This window comes from Gasterosteus aculeatus, chromosome X (genome assembly GCF_964276395.1).
Source record: "Gasterosteus aculeatus chromosome X, fGasAcu3.hap1.1, whole genome shotgun sequence".
Classification (NCBI taxonomy): domain Eukaryota; kingdom Metazoa; phylum Chordata; class Actinopteri; order Perciformes; family Gasterosteidae; genus Gasterosteus; species Gasterosteus aculeatus.
The window spans coordinates 1,023,950-1,038,706 of record NC_135698.1 but is presented as its reverse complement, the minus strand read 5'-3'; the positions used below and the strand labels follow the sequence as shown (position 1 = coordinate 1,038,706).

Genomic DNA, 14,757 nt, shown 5'->3' with positions numbered 1-14,757 from the left:
GCAGCACAAGTTCTCGCACCTACACGTCTGCTGTGGAAATGATGTTTGGCGTAAAGTGTTACTACATTTCTTCCAATGCAACAGATTTCTTTTAAGCTTTTAAGACAACGGCCAATTTTGTTTCTCTGTTCTTCACATTGTGGAGAGTTTTCCTTTTCGTGCAGGACTGCCGTTGCTGTTTGGGCGACCACATCTGGCCAGTGTGCCCGTGTCTGACACCACCCACATGTGCTGTGGATGAAAACCTGTTGGAGATGCGCCAGGTGTGTCAGCGGGGGGGCAGATGTGCAGAGAAGGAGGCTCTCGCATCCCTGTAAACACGTCAGTATGTGAAACATAAATAACCGGTTTATATCATGAATATAATGTGCAGCCGACAATAAAAGTCGATACAAACACGCAGTGTTCTTCAGCCACGTGGCGTGTGGGCGGAGAGTGGGCGTGTGGGCGGAGAGTCGGCCAGATGTTGGCCATGTTCACTCCATCACGGCACCGCTTGTCGCTCACGCACACCTGCCCCGAGACCTCTGCTCACCTGGCGAATGCTTGTGGAATACAAATAGCTTATAATGAATATTACTTGTGGGCATCTCTCTAATTGGCCCTTAAAGCCGACTCGCATTTCTCCGCGTTTTGCTGCTAAAAGACCTTCCTGACTGTGGAAAGTAGACACACACACACACACACACACACACACACACAGCAGAAAAACACGCGTTTAAGAGGGAAACGTGGGAGCCATTAAGTTTGCGTCTGTCAGTCACAACGCGAGTTCATTGACTCGGCATATCGACAAATAAAGCTCTCAAACAAAACCCGTGTCCTTAAATCCTGGCCAACACCATCATACAGGAAGGTACGTTTCAGAAAGTCAAAGGTCGGAGGTCAGGTCCTGGTTTGATTGTCGGGCAACAGCTGCCAGCGCTTGTGTGACGTCGCCGTGGGGCGGATCCTCGCCCACTTCTCAAACCGAGCCCATCGTCGTCCGGCGGCGGCGGCTCCACCGTGTTTATCTGGTGCGAACGCGGCTTGTGTCGCCGCGGGACGCGCCGGTCCTGTAACTACAGAAACCGCACGTGCAGGTTGTCATCAGTGCGTCTCTCCCGACCTTCCTTAGTCCTGAGACGAGTGCACAGACCACTCCCAGACCGGGACTACGAGCTGTCAATCACCGTGACCCCGCCCCCTAAAGAATACCACGCTCACTTTATTTGACCCTAAATGGATTTTGATGAACATCCCGCTGTTCTGGAGGAGATTTGAAACTGGCGTTTGAGGCCGTGGACTCACGTCTTCAATCAAGAGAGAATCCGTCGCTTTCCAACTGCAGGTGGCGCCGTCTCACGTCGGGTCACGATCACGTCCACTTATCAGCAGGCGCGTGGTGAATTCCGGTCCGCGCCGGTTGTTTCGGCTCAGTCGCCAGCAGGTGGAGACGGCGTCCCGGCTGCTGGCGGGTGGAGGAGGCCCCCCGAGCGGGTGGATGTGGGTGACGCTCGCTGGGACCCGACACACACATTGTGAAACACGACAGAGTGCAGCACTCGCAGGTCCGCCTGCACGCACGCCGACATACTTCCATCCAACGGCTTGTTCTTCAGGGTTCCTCAGGGTTCTTCAGGGTTCTCCGGGGTTCTTCGGGGCTTTTTAAGGCAGCCATGTTGCTCCAGCCTCCCACATGTTAAACCGCTCTGCTTCATAAAAGCCCCAGACAGCGGGGAGCCTCACCTGCTCCTTGTTACCCACGGAGGGAGGGAGGGAGGTATTTGTTGCGCTGGGCCTTGTAACTCCAAAGCGCGGACCAACGCAGGGATGGTTTCGTTGCGTGTGGAAGGCGGCGGGCGGGTGGATGAAAAGCGAGGCCGGCGGCTCTCGTGTTCGCAGGTGACTGGGGGGGAGAAAGATATGTTTCATTACAGCATTCCAGCGGCGGGGCCCGGGAGGCTGCGAACGGGGGCCCGAAGGGACGCGACGGAGCCCCGACGCGATCAGCAAACCAAGCGGATCAGGGGGGAAAGTAGCAGCTGTGAACACAAGAAGAGCGTAAACCAAACAGCATCAGTTAACCATGCAGAGGTTAAAGGTCAATCTGTGCACGGCATGCAGGTTCTTTATGCTGCAAACATCTGCGCGACTCCACCGAGGGACGGTTCATCCCCCTCCACGAAGAGTCCTCCTGGTTCCAAACCTAGAAGATGTAAATGGTGGTGCTTTATGCGGCGCGTTACCAGTCCCCCACAAACCAGCAAACCGCCATTACTGCGTCGAAAGAAGCGCACCGCTCCCTGGCGGCGAGGTCGTCCTGAACGAGCCCCCGCGGCACTCATCCATCTCACGGTCCCACCTGGCCTGTGCTGCGTGTGCTCCGGCCTGGAATCTCTGGCTGCCTGGTCCACCGAGGGGGGGGGGGGGGGGAACATGTGCTTTGGGTTTACGCAGCCTTTGGAGTGGAGGCCAGTTGGAGCCGAGGAACCAGGCCTGGAGAAAGGAGAGGAGACGTGCCAGGGTTGGCTCGGCTTCAGGTGAGTGTGAAAAGCTCTGGGACCTTTTTCTTCTGGGTTTTCCATCACTGTGTGTGTGTGTGTGTGTGTTGTTGTGATGCCATAAAGTCTCTCCAACGATCGACGCGGAGTCCAGCGGAGAACATCCACCGGATAATTCACCCCCATTGTTCAGGATGTTCTGTTCTCGTGTGTTCTCAGAATGCGTACTGGAGGATCCATCGTTAGGCGCAGCAGGGAAAGACGTTAGAGGCCAGAATTGTCGACGAGAAGCCCAGCGGCACCTTCTCATATACGCTCGCCGAAGGCATTACATTCCATTTGGGAGAATGAAGGCCGGCTGGACGCCGGCTGCTGTGCGATGGACGCCAGTTCCTCTGTGATGAAAGAGGCTCTCGATGAGGAACTATAAGCTCAAAATAGTGAACTGGAATTTTGAGATGAAGAGAAGCTTTGATCAGAGCTGTCGATGCAGGTTCCAACCAAAGCAGTGGATGGAATCCCATTTCTGAAAATTTGCTGAATATTTATCGTCTCTCTGAGATGCCAAGTCATTATTTTTATAATACTAACTTATTATTTTGAGATACTAAATAATTATACTATATACAAAATTCTTCGTAATTATTTTATAAATCATTATTTTACGATGCAAAAAAATACGTAAATGTTGTTTTGAGAATTTTTGTCATAATAAGACATCATTTTAAAATACTAAAAAATAATTTTGAGATTATAAAACATTACTTGGGACTATTTTTAAATAATAACACGTTATTTCTGATTTTTGAGTTTTTGATTAAAAGGGCTTCTTAGAACTGTAACACAGTTGCTTAATTTATTTTAATTTTAATTTAATTTATTTTGGACATAAATGAATAATATGTGCACTTTAAACTGTGCAGGCAATGAAACATGTATTGTGCAAGTATGAATAAATGTCATCTTTTGTCTGTGCTGAGAAGAAACACGTCAAACATTTAGTTGTTACGGTTGTTTTCTTCCTGTAGTTCATTCCTTGTATGTTACATGTCATAAGGGAAATGAATGATTCTTTTGAGGAAACATGTTTCAATAACTAGCCCCAAAATTCAACCATGTTATGAATGAAATATCGCTATGAATAAAAGTGTTTTGTGTCTGGTTAAATATACACTTTTACTTTTGTCGCCTATATAGTAGGTGAAGTTTAGATTAGAGAGGATGTGACTAGATAGATACTTTATTGATCCCAGATTTTTGTATCACAGCAGCATGTACGGGGAATAAAATAGAAAAGATACACATTATATACAATATAACAAGATAGAAATATTAAATTATTAAATTAAATTAAATAAACTAAAACTGAATTAAACACTAGAGTGTTTCATGCACTTCTTTCACACTAGTGGAAAGAACAAATACACATTTTTGTTTTATTTGCGCGTGTAGATTTTCTGCTAAATGTACCTAAAGTTGGCATTACATAACGTCTCATTTGCATATTTAAACGCAACATTCCAGATAAGTCGTTATAAAAATGTCCACAATCAACTTCAAGAGCATGAGCAAGAGCATGTGTAAAATCCACCAAAACGTTTCATTTCTACGTGTTTTCGAAAAGCGCAGCTCGCCGTCAAATACACAGTTATAACACATTATTACACAGTTATAACATGAGCACACGGGTCAAATAACCAAAAAAAACACCCTGGCTGCCTCGTGTCGGATGACGTCACACCACGTCCGCCTGCCCTTCTCGTCCGTGCGCGAGCTCGAGAGTCCAAAGTATAAAGAGAGCCGCGCGAGCCAGAGAGAGAGAGAGAGAGAGAGAGAGAGAGAGAGAGAGAGAGAGGGCGCGCGCGCGCGTACACGCGGAGGAGCGGACGTCTTTACAACTTTAGTTGAGGAGAAGCTCCGGACGATGGAGCGGGACTTATGGATCTAACGCGCTCGGGACGGGAAATGGGCGCTCGGCTGCGGCTCGCGCTGCTGTGGGGCTGCCTGCTGCTGTCGGCGGTTGACGGTACGTTGGACTTTGTTCGCCACACGGACCCTCGGGGGACCAGAGCGCCGGGAGAAAGCGGAGTGGTGGGGGGGCGGGGGAAAGAAAGCCCCGTTGAGAGCGCGGGCCGCGGCGGGTCCTCCGCGGGGGGGGTCGCTCGGTAACTCTCGGGTCCGCGGTGCGAAGTCTCGAAACTTTTGCGCCGGCATCGCCGGGCGGAGCGCGGTTAGAGGCGGGGGCTCGCTCGCGTCGGCGGAGGGGGGGGGGGGGGGGGGGGGGGGGGGAACGGCCGAAGGCAACTTGGAGGCTGGAGAGCCGCCGCGAAGGCTCTCGCGTCGGGCCTCCGCCGCGGGAGCTCCCCCCCCCCAACACCCCCCACCGCCCCCCGGCTCGGTGTTCGGTGTCACGCACGCTCCCCGCTTCTCGGGGTGAAAAAGAGAAGCCCGGAATGTCTCCGTGGACCAGATGTGGAGCGCTGGGTCCTTTACGGGGGGGGGGGGGGGGGGGGGGGGGGGGGGGGCAGTTAGTTCGTGGCTTCGTTGTTGTGCCTCGGCGAGGAGGCGGGGCTTATCGCCAGCTACGCGCCTTCTACCTGCAGCGCCGCTGCTCCACGCGCCCGTCAATCACGTATGAGCCGTTAACTCACCCGGCGGGCCAGAAAAAAAAAAAAAAAATGGACGCATGCTGACCCCGAAGTCCAGGCAATCCCAAGTATTTCCTCTAAATGCACGACGTGTGCGTCCCCCTTCACTTACCTGTCAGCCCCCCCCCCCCCCCCCCCCCCTTGGGGACTATTTGGCATAATGGTGCACCGGTCCACCCCGATTCACCCTCCGAACTGAACTGTTTGTGAAGTAAAATGTCCCGTTGACCTCCCTTCAGCTCCATTTTAAAAGTCTGCTTCTGGACGATAACCCTCCTTTAGAGTCCAGAAGCTCAAACCTTAAACCAGACGTTTAGCGTCGCTGTGGTTTGGGTGCAATTCTCAAAAGGGGTTTATTTAGGAGCGTATAAATAGTGGAATTGGGGATAATAAAGAAAGCCAAACGAAATATTCGTCCCTTTGGAGGTCCGTTGTTAAAGACGGGCTGTGTTTTCTCTCGTGGCTTCTCTTTGGCACGGTGAGGAACAAAGGGAACGTACATCTCTGGGGTTTGGGGTGAGCTGCTACTGGGGAAGAAATCCACAGTAGAACTGAATATTATGTCTTTGTTAGTGCTCTCCTCACTATTCCACAGGGCCGATCTATGTGGTCTGGTCTTCTGAGTCCTCCACTACCAGCTTCTTATTCACATATTCACTTGTTCATTTCACGCGGCCTTTAAGACTGAGATTCTTCTTTGAATTGTACGGCTGTTTGCCATCACATCATTTCGTATCACCTCTTACTGACAGATGCATTTATTACAGAACAGTAGTACCTAAGACCTGCAACGGTTTATTAGTGTAAAACAAACGTTTACTCCAGTCAAACCAGGCCAGTAAACATTCTACCTGCACAAGGGTCAAAGCTCAATGCAACATAACTGATTGACTAAAGCAGAAGCAGCTTTTTACAACCCGATCACAACAACACGGGTGACACCGTCGGGTCGGGCTTTGCCATTTCATTTCATTTCATCTGCGGCATTTAGGCGTCTTGTTAGGTGGTCGTGTCTACTCAAGCCCAATGGCACCGATGACCGTCGAACCTCCACGGCGTCCCGCCGGTTCCCACCACAGAGAGCAGTTCAGTCGGGTTGGTGTTGGAAACACTTTATGACGCTCACACGTTTTGACCTCTAGACTATAAGGAAAACCCTCCGTTAGGGCCCACTAAGCAAAAGGGCTGGTCACCATGGCAACGTGTTGCAGTAGCATCTGACCCCCCGTTAGCAACCGCCTTTATCAGTGTGTATTCACTGAATTATTTCATGTTATAGAACGAAAGAAACTTGTATCTCTTCCGCTTGGGACCTTCTAGCACTGTGACGAAGGCAAATGAACGTCCACCTCTTTCTGTTCCCAGTTTCACTAAAATGAGATTTAACAGAATAAATTGCTTTACTTGCATAATCTCAACAAATTGAACCACAACCCCTTCCTACCAACACGACTCCGTCCCAACCGGGACTGCGCGGTAGATGTATTGTAAGCACAATATGATGAAAGGGACCCGCTCCTTCTATCGCCATAACAACAGGCGGCTCATGCAGGTGGTGAATATCAATGTGCTTGTTGCCAGCGGCGTGACGCGGGCGCTCTCCTCTGTCCTCGTTTGGCTAAACGAATGATATTTTTGACAGAACTACTCCCAACATCCATAATACTTGAATTTGGTATTTGGCCTGAATGCCTGAAATGCTGCCTGTGGCTTTCAGTTCGAAAGGAGAAATTCCAAACCGGGGTGTGTCCAAGTCTTCTGTGTTATTCAGGCGCCGGCGCCGATGCAGTGAGCCTACTGTGCGTCTGGGTCAACGTGTGCGGAGGCGAAAGCACGTGCGTTGGGCCTCGTGGATCTCTCAGGCGTACTCAGGCGCCAGGCGGGACGCTGCGTCGGCTGGGACCCGCTGACCTGCACGCAGCCCGTTTGGGGGTGCGGAGCGCCGGCTGCGCTCCCGGGGTACCGTCGGTAAAGCGGTGCCCTCATTATGGCGCTACCCGCTGAAGCCGTGTTCCTACTTGTCACCCGGCAGAGGAAGAGGTCCCGTGAGATCTCTGCTCGTACAGCGGTGAAAAGCACAAACGTGCTGCAGCTTCACACTTAAATCTTTTTATATTATTTGTCAAGCGGCCGACAGCAATGCAGAAGTCCTGCAGTTTATGATGCTTTATTGTGGTTTGGACTGAAGTTGTCGGTGCTGCTGCCTGCGTGTGGAAGCGTGAGGACCAGCAACACAAATAGCCAGATTGTGTTGTTCAAACAGGAGCAGCTCCACTGACGTGTGAGCAAGTAAATTAAGCTTTCTTTTTTTTGGGGGGGGGGGGGGGGGGGGGGGCTGCTCTGTTTGGGTGCGCCACTCGGAAAAAAAACACACATTCTTTGCAAACCCGTGTGTTTTTTCTTCCCCCCCCCCCCGCCGCCCGCCGAGACCATCCAGAGGTGATTTCCACGTGTGTGTGTGCAGCCTTTGTCTGCACCAACCGCACAGCAGGCAACATCTGTCGGCCCCTGTCACCAATGACACAATCAATCCTCTCAACATCTGCAAGCGTTCAACCACTAATAGGCCGAAGTGCTCTGTGGATTCACGTTAGGAGGCGTCCGATCGGCCAGAACCTAAAAGTATTTGGAGGTTTGACTCGAGAGACAGAGAGACAAAGAGACAGAGAGACAAAGAGAGACAGAGAGACAAAGAGAGACAGAGAGACAAAGAGAGAGAAGGAGGAAAGGAGAAGAGAGGGAGAAATGGGACGAGGGAGCAGAGGTGGAGGGAGAGAGGAAGTGTGTGGCGTCTACCTTGATTTCTCCAGGGTCCACACACACACACACACACACACACACACACACACACACACACACACAGTCAGGCTACACAAACACGCTCCCTGTGCACGGCGCAAACATTTTTCTGGTCCCAACTGGGGAGGTGTGAAGAAAATCCCTTCCTTCCTCGCAACCCTACACACACACACACACACACACATGTGCACAGAGGGCTCTGTTAAGATGGCCTCTGATAAGATGTAAAGTTAGGGAGCCTGCTGGCTTTTTGCAAGCAGAACAAAGCGGGAGAGCTGAGTGTGTGTGTGAGTGTGTGTGTGTGTGCGTGTGTGTGTGTGTGTGTGTGCAGCAGTGCATTGCCTGCGCTTTAGAAACTTCTTCTGGGACCCTTTCGTTCTTTTGGTTCTTTTCACACTGCCACCTCAGTATGACCCCCCCCCCCCCCCCCACACTGAGGCCCCCCGTCCCACTTCAATGGCTAATCCCATTGACAGACTCAAATGTAGTTTTCTGCTCTTCCTTTGTGTTGTGTCACACCCATCTACACACACACACACACACGATGACGAGTGCAGTGATGTCATTGTAACAAGGTTATTAGCGTTTTGGAGGAACGATCATGTGACCAGCTGAGCTGGAATGAAGGACAGTCTGACAATTATCTTTTTCCTCCTGGAACGTGTTCCAATACAGTAACATGCGTTAAAACACGGAACAGAGTCTTTGACCAACGTGGCGCTTGGCTCACGCGCTGAATGCTGAGTCCAGGTCTTCGCCGCGTTTGGCCGTGTCACATATCTGGTTTTTGGGATTAACCGTGCACAGCAACAAAAAAGTGCTCCCCTGCGTAAACAAGCCAGCGGCCGGAGTGTGTGTGCGCTTGTGCACAGGGTGACGTTTGGGTCCAGCAGGAAGCCCCAAGCGGGTCAGGCAGCACTGATCCTCCCCCCCCGGGGGGGGGCAGGCGGGGCCTCGTGATTATTTAGACGTGTGTCACTTCCTGTGCTCGGTCCCGTCAGTGTTTCCCCTTCCATGGGTTCATTAGTTCTACTCCAGACTCCCAGGTGGCGGTTCGTTGTTCATCGTCTTCCTCAGTGTGTGTTTCTCATGCGACGGAGAGGCTTCGCGTTGTGTCTCTGCGAGGGACCCCCCCCCCCACCCCGGGGGTTGCCGTTTTTTTGGGACAGCGCCCCACGCTGACGGAGGGCGGCGCGTCTTAATGCTGTGGGATTACTGTTGGCACGCGGCCGCCAAACCGCAGCGTAGCGGCGCTGCCGTCCTGCCAGGACCCAAAACCGCAAGCTTCCCCCCCAGAGGCACCGCGGCAGCTGCTGTGACAGCCACGGCCTCCGGCAGGAGGAGGTCATCGCCCCCGAGTCACCGACACACACACACACACACACACACACACACACACACATGTCGTCCATGTGAACTGCCAAGGGCAGGAAAGTAAAACTTGTTTGTGTCTTTCTTTGGGACGGCCGCTGCAGACGGTTGCCAGACGGAGGTGACGGCGAAGGGTCGGGGCTTTGTCCCAGCGGGGACACTTCCTGTCCCACTCAGTTCTTTTGTTTCATTTGCCGGCGTTCAGGCGTCTCGTCGCGAGCTCGGCTGTGGCGCGGTGACGCACGGGTACCAATGGTCTTCGCGGGTGAAGTACGCAGGACTCACAGTGCCGTTAACCCCGCTGCTCCCTGATTGGTTGGCGAAGCCAAACATTCAGTGCACGCTCGCCCGCTCCACCCGACTGCGTTGCTGAGATACAAGAGATACCTCCGTCAGCTGTTAGCACGTTGTTGTTAGCACTGCTAGCTGCACATTCGCACAATCGGCATAGCCCAACTATTGATTTCTGAATGTCAAAACTCCAAATATCAATGAAACGATCAAATTAACAACTCCTATCGTCATCATTAATCTTCATGTTTATCTATTGAGAACACTTCTTTTTAGAAATAAAGTTGATGCTTCAGTGTCACCTCATCTGGTGGATCACAAGTGATCTATTTTGCATGTTTCCACCCTTCAGCCATGTTTGTTTGCGTCTGTGAACTCGACCCCTGAGCAAAGCCACTTTTGAGCTGCCTGTCACTTCCAAACGTATTGAAACACTCAAGCTCAGATGATAAGGATGATGGCTTGAGGACACAACCGTCCAGATAAATCCTAAATCATCTAATTCCTCATTGAGTACTATGATCAGGTAACCCTTGAGAGTCCAGAACCTCCCTGTACTTCTGCAGAAATGAACACCAATAACATGCGGTTTGTACTTTTTATATAAAGTCATGCAGAGCCGCAGCAGCAAAACATATTGTTCACCGCTGAGCGCGCAGCGATCGGAGCTTGTTAGCTCGTTAGCGTGTTAGCTGTTGTGGCTGCTTGTGTTGCCACCATCTTTGCAATAAATCGAACTTACGTCGGATTTTTTTTGCATCAGTGTTTCCCCTGTTTTCATGTGGCAACGAGTTCCTTCTTGTTGTGACCCGGCATGCGTTTTTTTTAACTGTACAAATTGTTGATGTGTCACAAGCTGTCTTATGTGTTGTTAAAGAGCGTTCGTTGTCGGTTATTAATTGCTCAATTAATTAATGTTATAACCATGACTCAAGACAATTAGCGAGGTGAGGTGTAAAAATAAATTCTTCTGTAACAGCAGCTGTTACGTGGATGCGCCAGTCTGACAGTACGGGTGAAACTTGTGCCGTAAGGGAATCTGAGACCGGCGTACCGGTGGAATCGGTACGTGGAGGGACTTAGGACCCAGGGGGGGCTGGGAGTAAATAAACAGGAAGAGACAGCAGGATGACGCCACACAAACAGCTGTTCACCGCTGGACGACGAGCAACAACTGCCCGGTTGGCCGCCGGCCCTTTTCGGCGTCATTGAATAAATGTGTAGTCGGGGGGGGGGGAAACACCGTGACTTACCGGGAAACCGGTGATATGAATGTGTTGCCGTCTCGTAACGTTTGAACTGCTCCCTCTCCCAGGCTCACCTCTCCTGCTGTTCGCCAACCGCCGCGACGTGCGCCTGGTGGACGCCGAGGGCGCGCGCGCCGAGTCGGCCGTCGTTGTCAGCGACCTGGAGGACGCGGCGGCGGTGGACTTCCTGTACTCCGAGGGCCTGATATTTTGGACCGACGTCAGCGAGGAGGCCATCATGCAGACGCGCTGGAACCAGTCGTCCAACTGTAAGGCGGCATCCCGTTCGCGCCGGCGGCGGCCGACTCGCCGGTGACGTTTCTCTCACCGCTCACGTTTCTGTGCCCCCCTTGCAGCCCTGAAGGAGGCGCTGGGGACCGGGCAGTCCGTGGTGGTGTCGGGGCTGGACAGTCCCGACGGGCTTGCCTGCGACTGGCTCGGCAGGAAGCTCTACTGGACGGACTCGGAGACCAATCGGATCGAGGTGGCCAACCTGGACGGCACCTCCAGGAAGGTCCTGTTCTGGATGGACCTGGACCAGCCGAGGGCCATCGCCCTCAACCCCGCTCAGAGGTGCCGTCAGCGGTTCCCTTAAAGCCCGCTCGGGGGTGATCCGTCACGTTAGCTTTAGGCAGAAGACAAAGTTCGAGCGGCGACTCGTGTCTCTCAGAGGCCAGATGTGCAACCACTGGGCCCTGGCTGTGCTATTGCATCACCGGTGACGTCACCAGTTCAATGGGATCACGGCTCTGATCGTCGTTGTTCGAGGCCTCTGCTTTCCTGTGACGTGAGCCGTGGTCCCGGGTTGGTTAAAAGGCTCTGGCGGTCCGTCCCGTCCGCTGAGGACAACGTGACCTCTCAGCAGCGTCTTGAGCTGTTTTTGTTAATATTTGGCACAACGGTCACCCTGCACTCGGGGGATGGACATTTTAGAATTCTCTGTGAGCTCTGTTCTCGTCGCCGCCGCCCCTCTGAGGGAAGAGATCAGTACTCAAGTAATCAGATTCTTATAATGAGTTATAAGTTCCCACGGAGAGTCTGTCACTTGTTTCATGGGTACAACTGAGTGACGGAATCCAAGACAAATCACATTGTATGATGTAAAAAACTAAATTCAGCAGTTAATCAGAGGATGTGCTCCACGTTCACTACACTTTGCATGCGATTGACGTGTGTCTTCCCTCCAGCTACATGTACTGGACCGACTGGGGAGAAGAGCCCAGGATCGAGCGCGCCGGGATGGACGGCAGCAACAGGTACCGTAGAACTGACGCCTGGCCCCCCCCCCCCCCTCCCACACGAGTACACGAGCAGCCGGGTTACACAGCGCGCTGCGTTCTTTCTGTCTCCCAAACAGGAAGGTCATAGTGGTGGTGGACATCTACTGGCCCAACGGTCTGACCATAGACCTGCTGGAGCAGAAGTTGTACTGGGCAGACGCCAAGCTCAGCTTCATCCACAGGGCCAACCTGGACGGATCGGCACGGTACGGCTGCTTCAGTGTGAATTCACACAGGAATGTGTCCCCGTAGACACGCCGCCTGGGAAATGTGTCACCAGCAACAAGTAGTGGGAAGAGAATCTGGTCATTTTTCAAAATAAAACATTTTTCTAAAGAAAAAAGAAGAAAAAAAAGCAAAGTGAAAGCCGTACTGGTCCACAGACCATGAAGTCCTCTAGAGGACAGTCTGACCCCCCCGGCCCCCCTTCATGGCATGTTGCTATAAAGCTGTGTGCTGTGGAAAGAATCTTTGAGAACATGCAGAGAAAACATCTCCTCCAAGATGAATTCAGACTTGGCGGTCGCTCATCATCAACAACGCGACGACTTTAGATAGAACGTCCGTTACTGAATCCAGAGATTCATCAAGCTCGCGTAGAATAGATGAAGACGTTCCTTCTCTTATACTTCTACATATTCAGACGCGTGTTTACTGCCGGAGGAGTCGCTCCCCGATGGAAGGATTATGAAAACATTGTGTGTTGGATTAAGGTGGAAATATGAATTCCAGTCTCCCTTAAACGTTAAACAATCCGCAGGAATCTGCTTTTAACTTCAGCCTCGTCTCCTCTTTCCTACCAGAGAGAAAACACAGAGTACGAGAGAGCAACACACACACACACACACACACAACCACACACACACAACCACACACACACACAACCACACACACAACCACGCACACACACACACACAACCACACACACACACAACCACACACACACACACAACCACACACAACCACGCACACACACACACACACACACACACTCACACAACCATAAACACACACAACCACACACACACACACAACCACACACACACAACCACGCACACACACACAACCACACACACAACCACACACACACACACACACTCACACAACCATACACACACACAACCACACACACACACACAACCATACACACACACACACACACAACCACACTCACACACACACTCACACAACCATACACACACACACAACCACGCACACACACACACAACCACGCACACACACACACACACAACCACGCACACCCACACACACACGCACACAACCATACACACACAACCACGCACACACACAAACACACACACAACCACGCACACACACACACAGCCACGCACACACAACCACACACACACAACCACACACACACACACACACACAACCATACACACACACACAACCACGCACACACAACCACGCACACACAACCACGCACACACACAACACAAACAGAGCTGGAACACACACACACACACAACCATACACACACACAACCACACGCACACACACAACCATACACAACCACACACAGACACACACACACAACCATACACACACAACCACACACACACACAAGCTAGCTAACAAGCTAACTGGCTAACTAGCCAGCCGTAAAGCTGAGAGACACACTGAAATCTGGAGCTTCTTTCTCTGTCCGCCCTTTAACTACTGCGTGCAGACACACACACACACACACACAGGACATAAGAATGATGATTGATGGAAACAAGTTTCTGGTGTGTTGATATTCTAAATAAAAGGCTCCTTTGATCCGGCGCTTAAGTGCGTATAAGCGAGTGCATTTTCCTGCCAGTGATTTCCAAAGTGTGTCTTTAGAACAGAACCACACTGATCCAATCTAACGCACACTCCTCGGCGTCTTTGAGGGAGCTCAATGTGTGTATTGCTGTGGAATGTACATACTTGGCGACTGGCCAACACGAGGCCCTTCACAAAATGAATCTAATAACCAGGTTATTTAACACCTTTACATTTCCATCATTCTGTTTGGAAAATGTCTCTTTATTTCCATCCTCATGCCGAAATAACCTGGCAAAGCGAACACGCTGCTGACACGTCTAGTGTTTGTGTTGGTTAATGAACATCTGGTCTAATGGTCTCGGGGGGGAGCCGGGGGTCTTCAGCTCTTCAGTCCTCAAATAGCTCATTTTGGCTGGATGCAAAATGGAGTCAACTCCCATGCAGCCTTATTTTAAAAGGCCCGGCAATCTGTGCGATGTCCTTCCATTGCACACGACGTATAAGGGAGGGAAACCCTGCATCTACCGTTTGCATTTCCACATATCGCACCATAAATGCATAACGAAAGAATTAATGGTTGTGTCTATGAATACGTCCAGGATGTGAATCATAGCCAAACGTTGGCGACTGTGTCCCGCAGTGAGACGGTGGTGGAGGGAACCCTGACGCATCCCTTTGCGCTCACGCTGTCTGAGGAGACCTTGTACTGGACCGACTGGCAGACTCGCTCCATCCACGCCTGCAACAAACACAGCGGAGACAAAACCCGGGAGATCCTCAGCGGCATTTACTCCCCCATGGACATCCAGGTCCTGGAGTCCTATCGGCAGCCTTACAGTGAGTCCGGCGCCGCGTTAGTGCT

The 14,757-nt window shown here is 51.6% G+C and overlaps 1 protein-coding gene across 1 annotated transcript in view; it reads left to right on the top strand.

The window, feature by feature from the left end:
- The first annotated feature begins 4,210 nt into the window (after nt 1-4,210).
- LOC120814247 (low-density lipoprotein receptor-related protein 5) overlaps nt 4,211-14,757 on the top strand; it is a 36,647-nt gene continuing 26,100 nt past the window's right edge. Inside the window, exons 1-6 of the mRNA XM_078081932.1 lie at nt 4,211-4,509; nt 10,908-11,108; nt 11,196-11,412; nt 12,027-12,095; nt 12,197-12,325; nt 14,536-14,732. Coding sequence (XP_077938058.1) covers nt 4,422-4,509; nt 10,908-11,108; nt 11,196-11,412; nt 12,027-12,095; nt 12,197-12,325; nt 14,536-14,732 — 901 coding nt within the window. The 5' untranslated portion in view covers nt 4,211-4,421. The remainder of the gene's footprint in view (nt 4,510-10,907; nt 11,109-11,195; nt 11,413-12,026; nt 12,096-12,196; nt 12,326-14,535; nt 14,733-14,757) is intronic.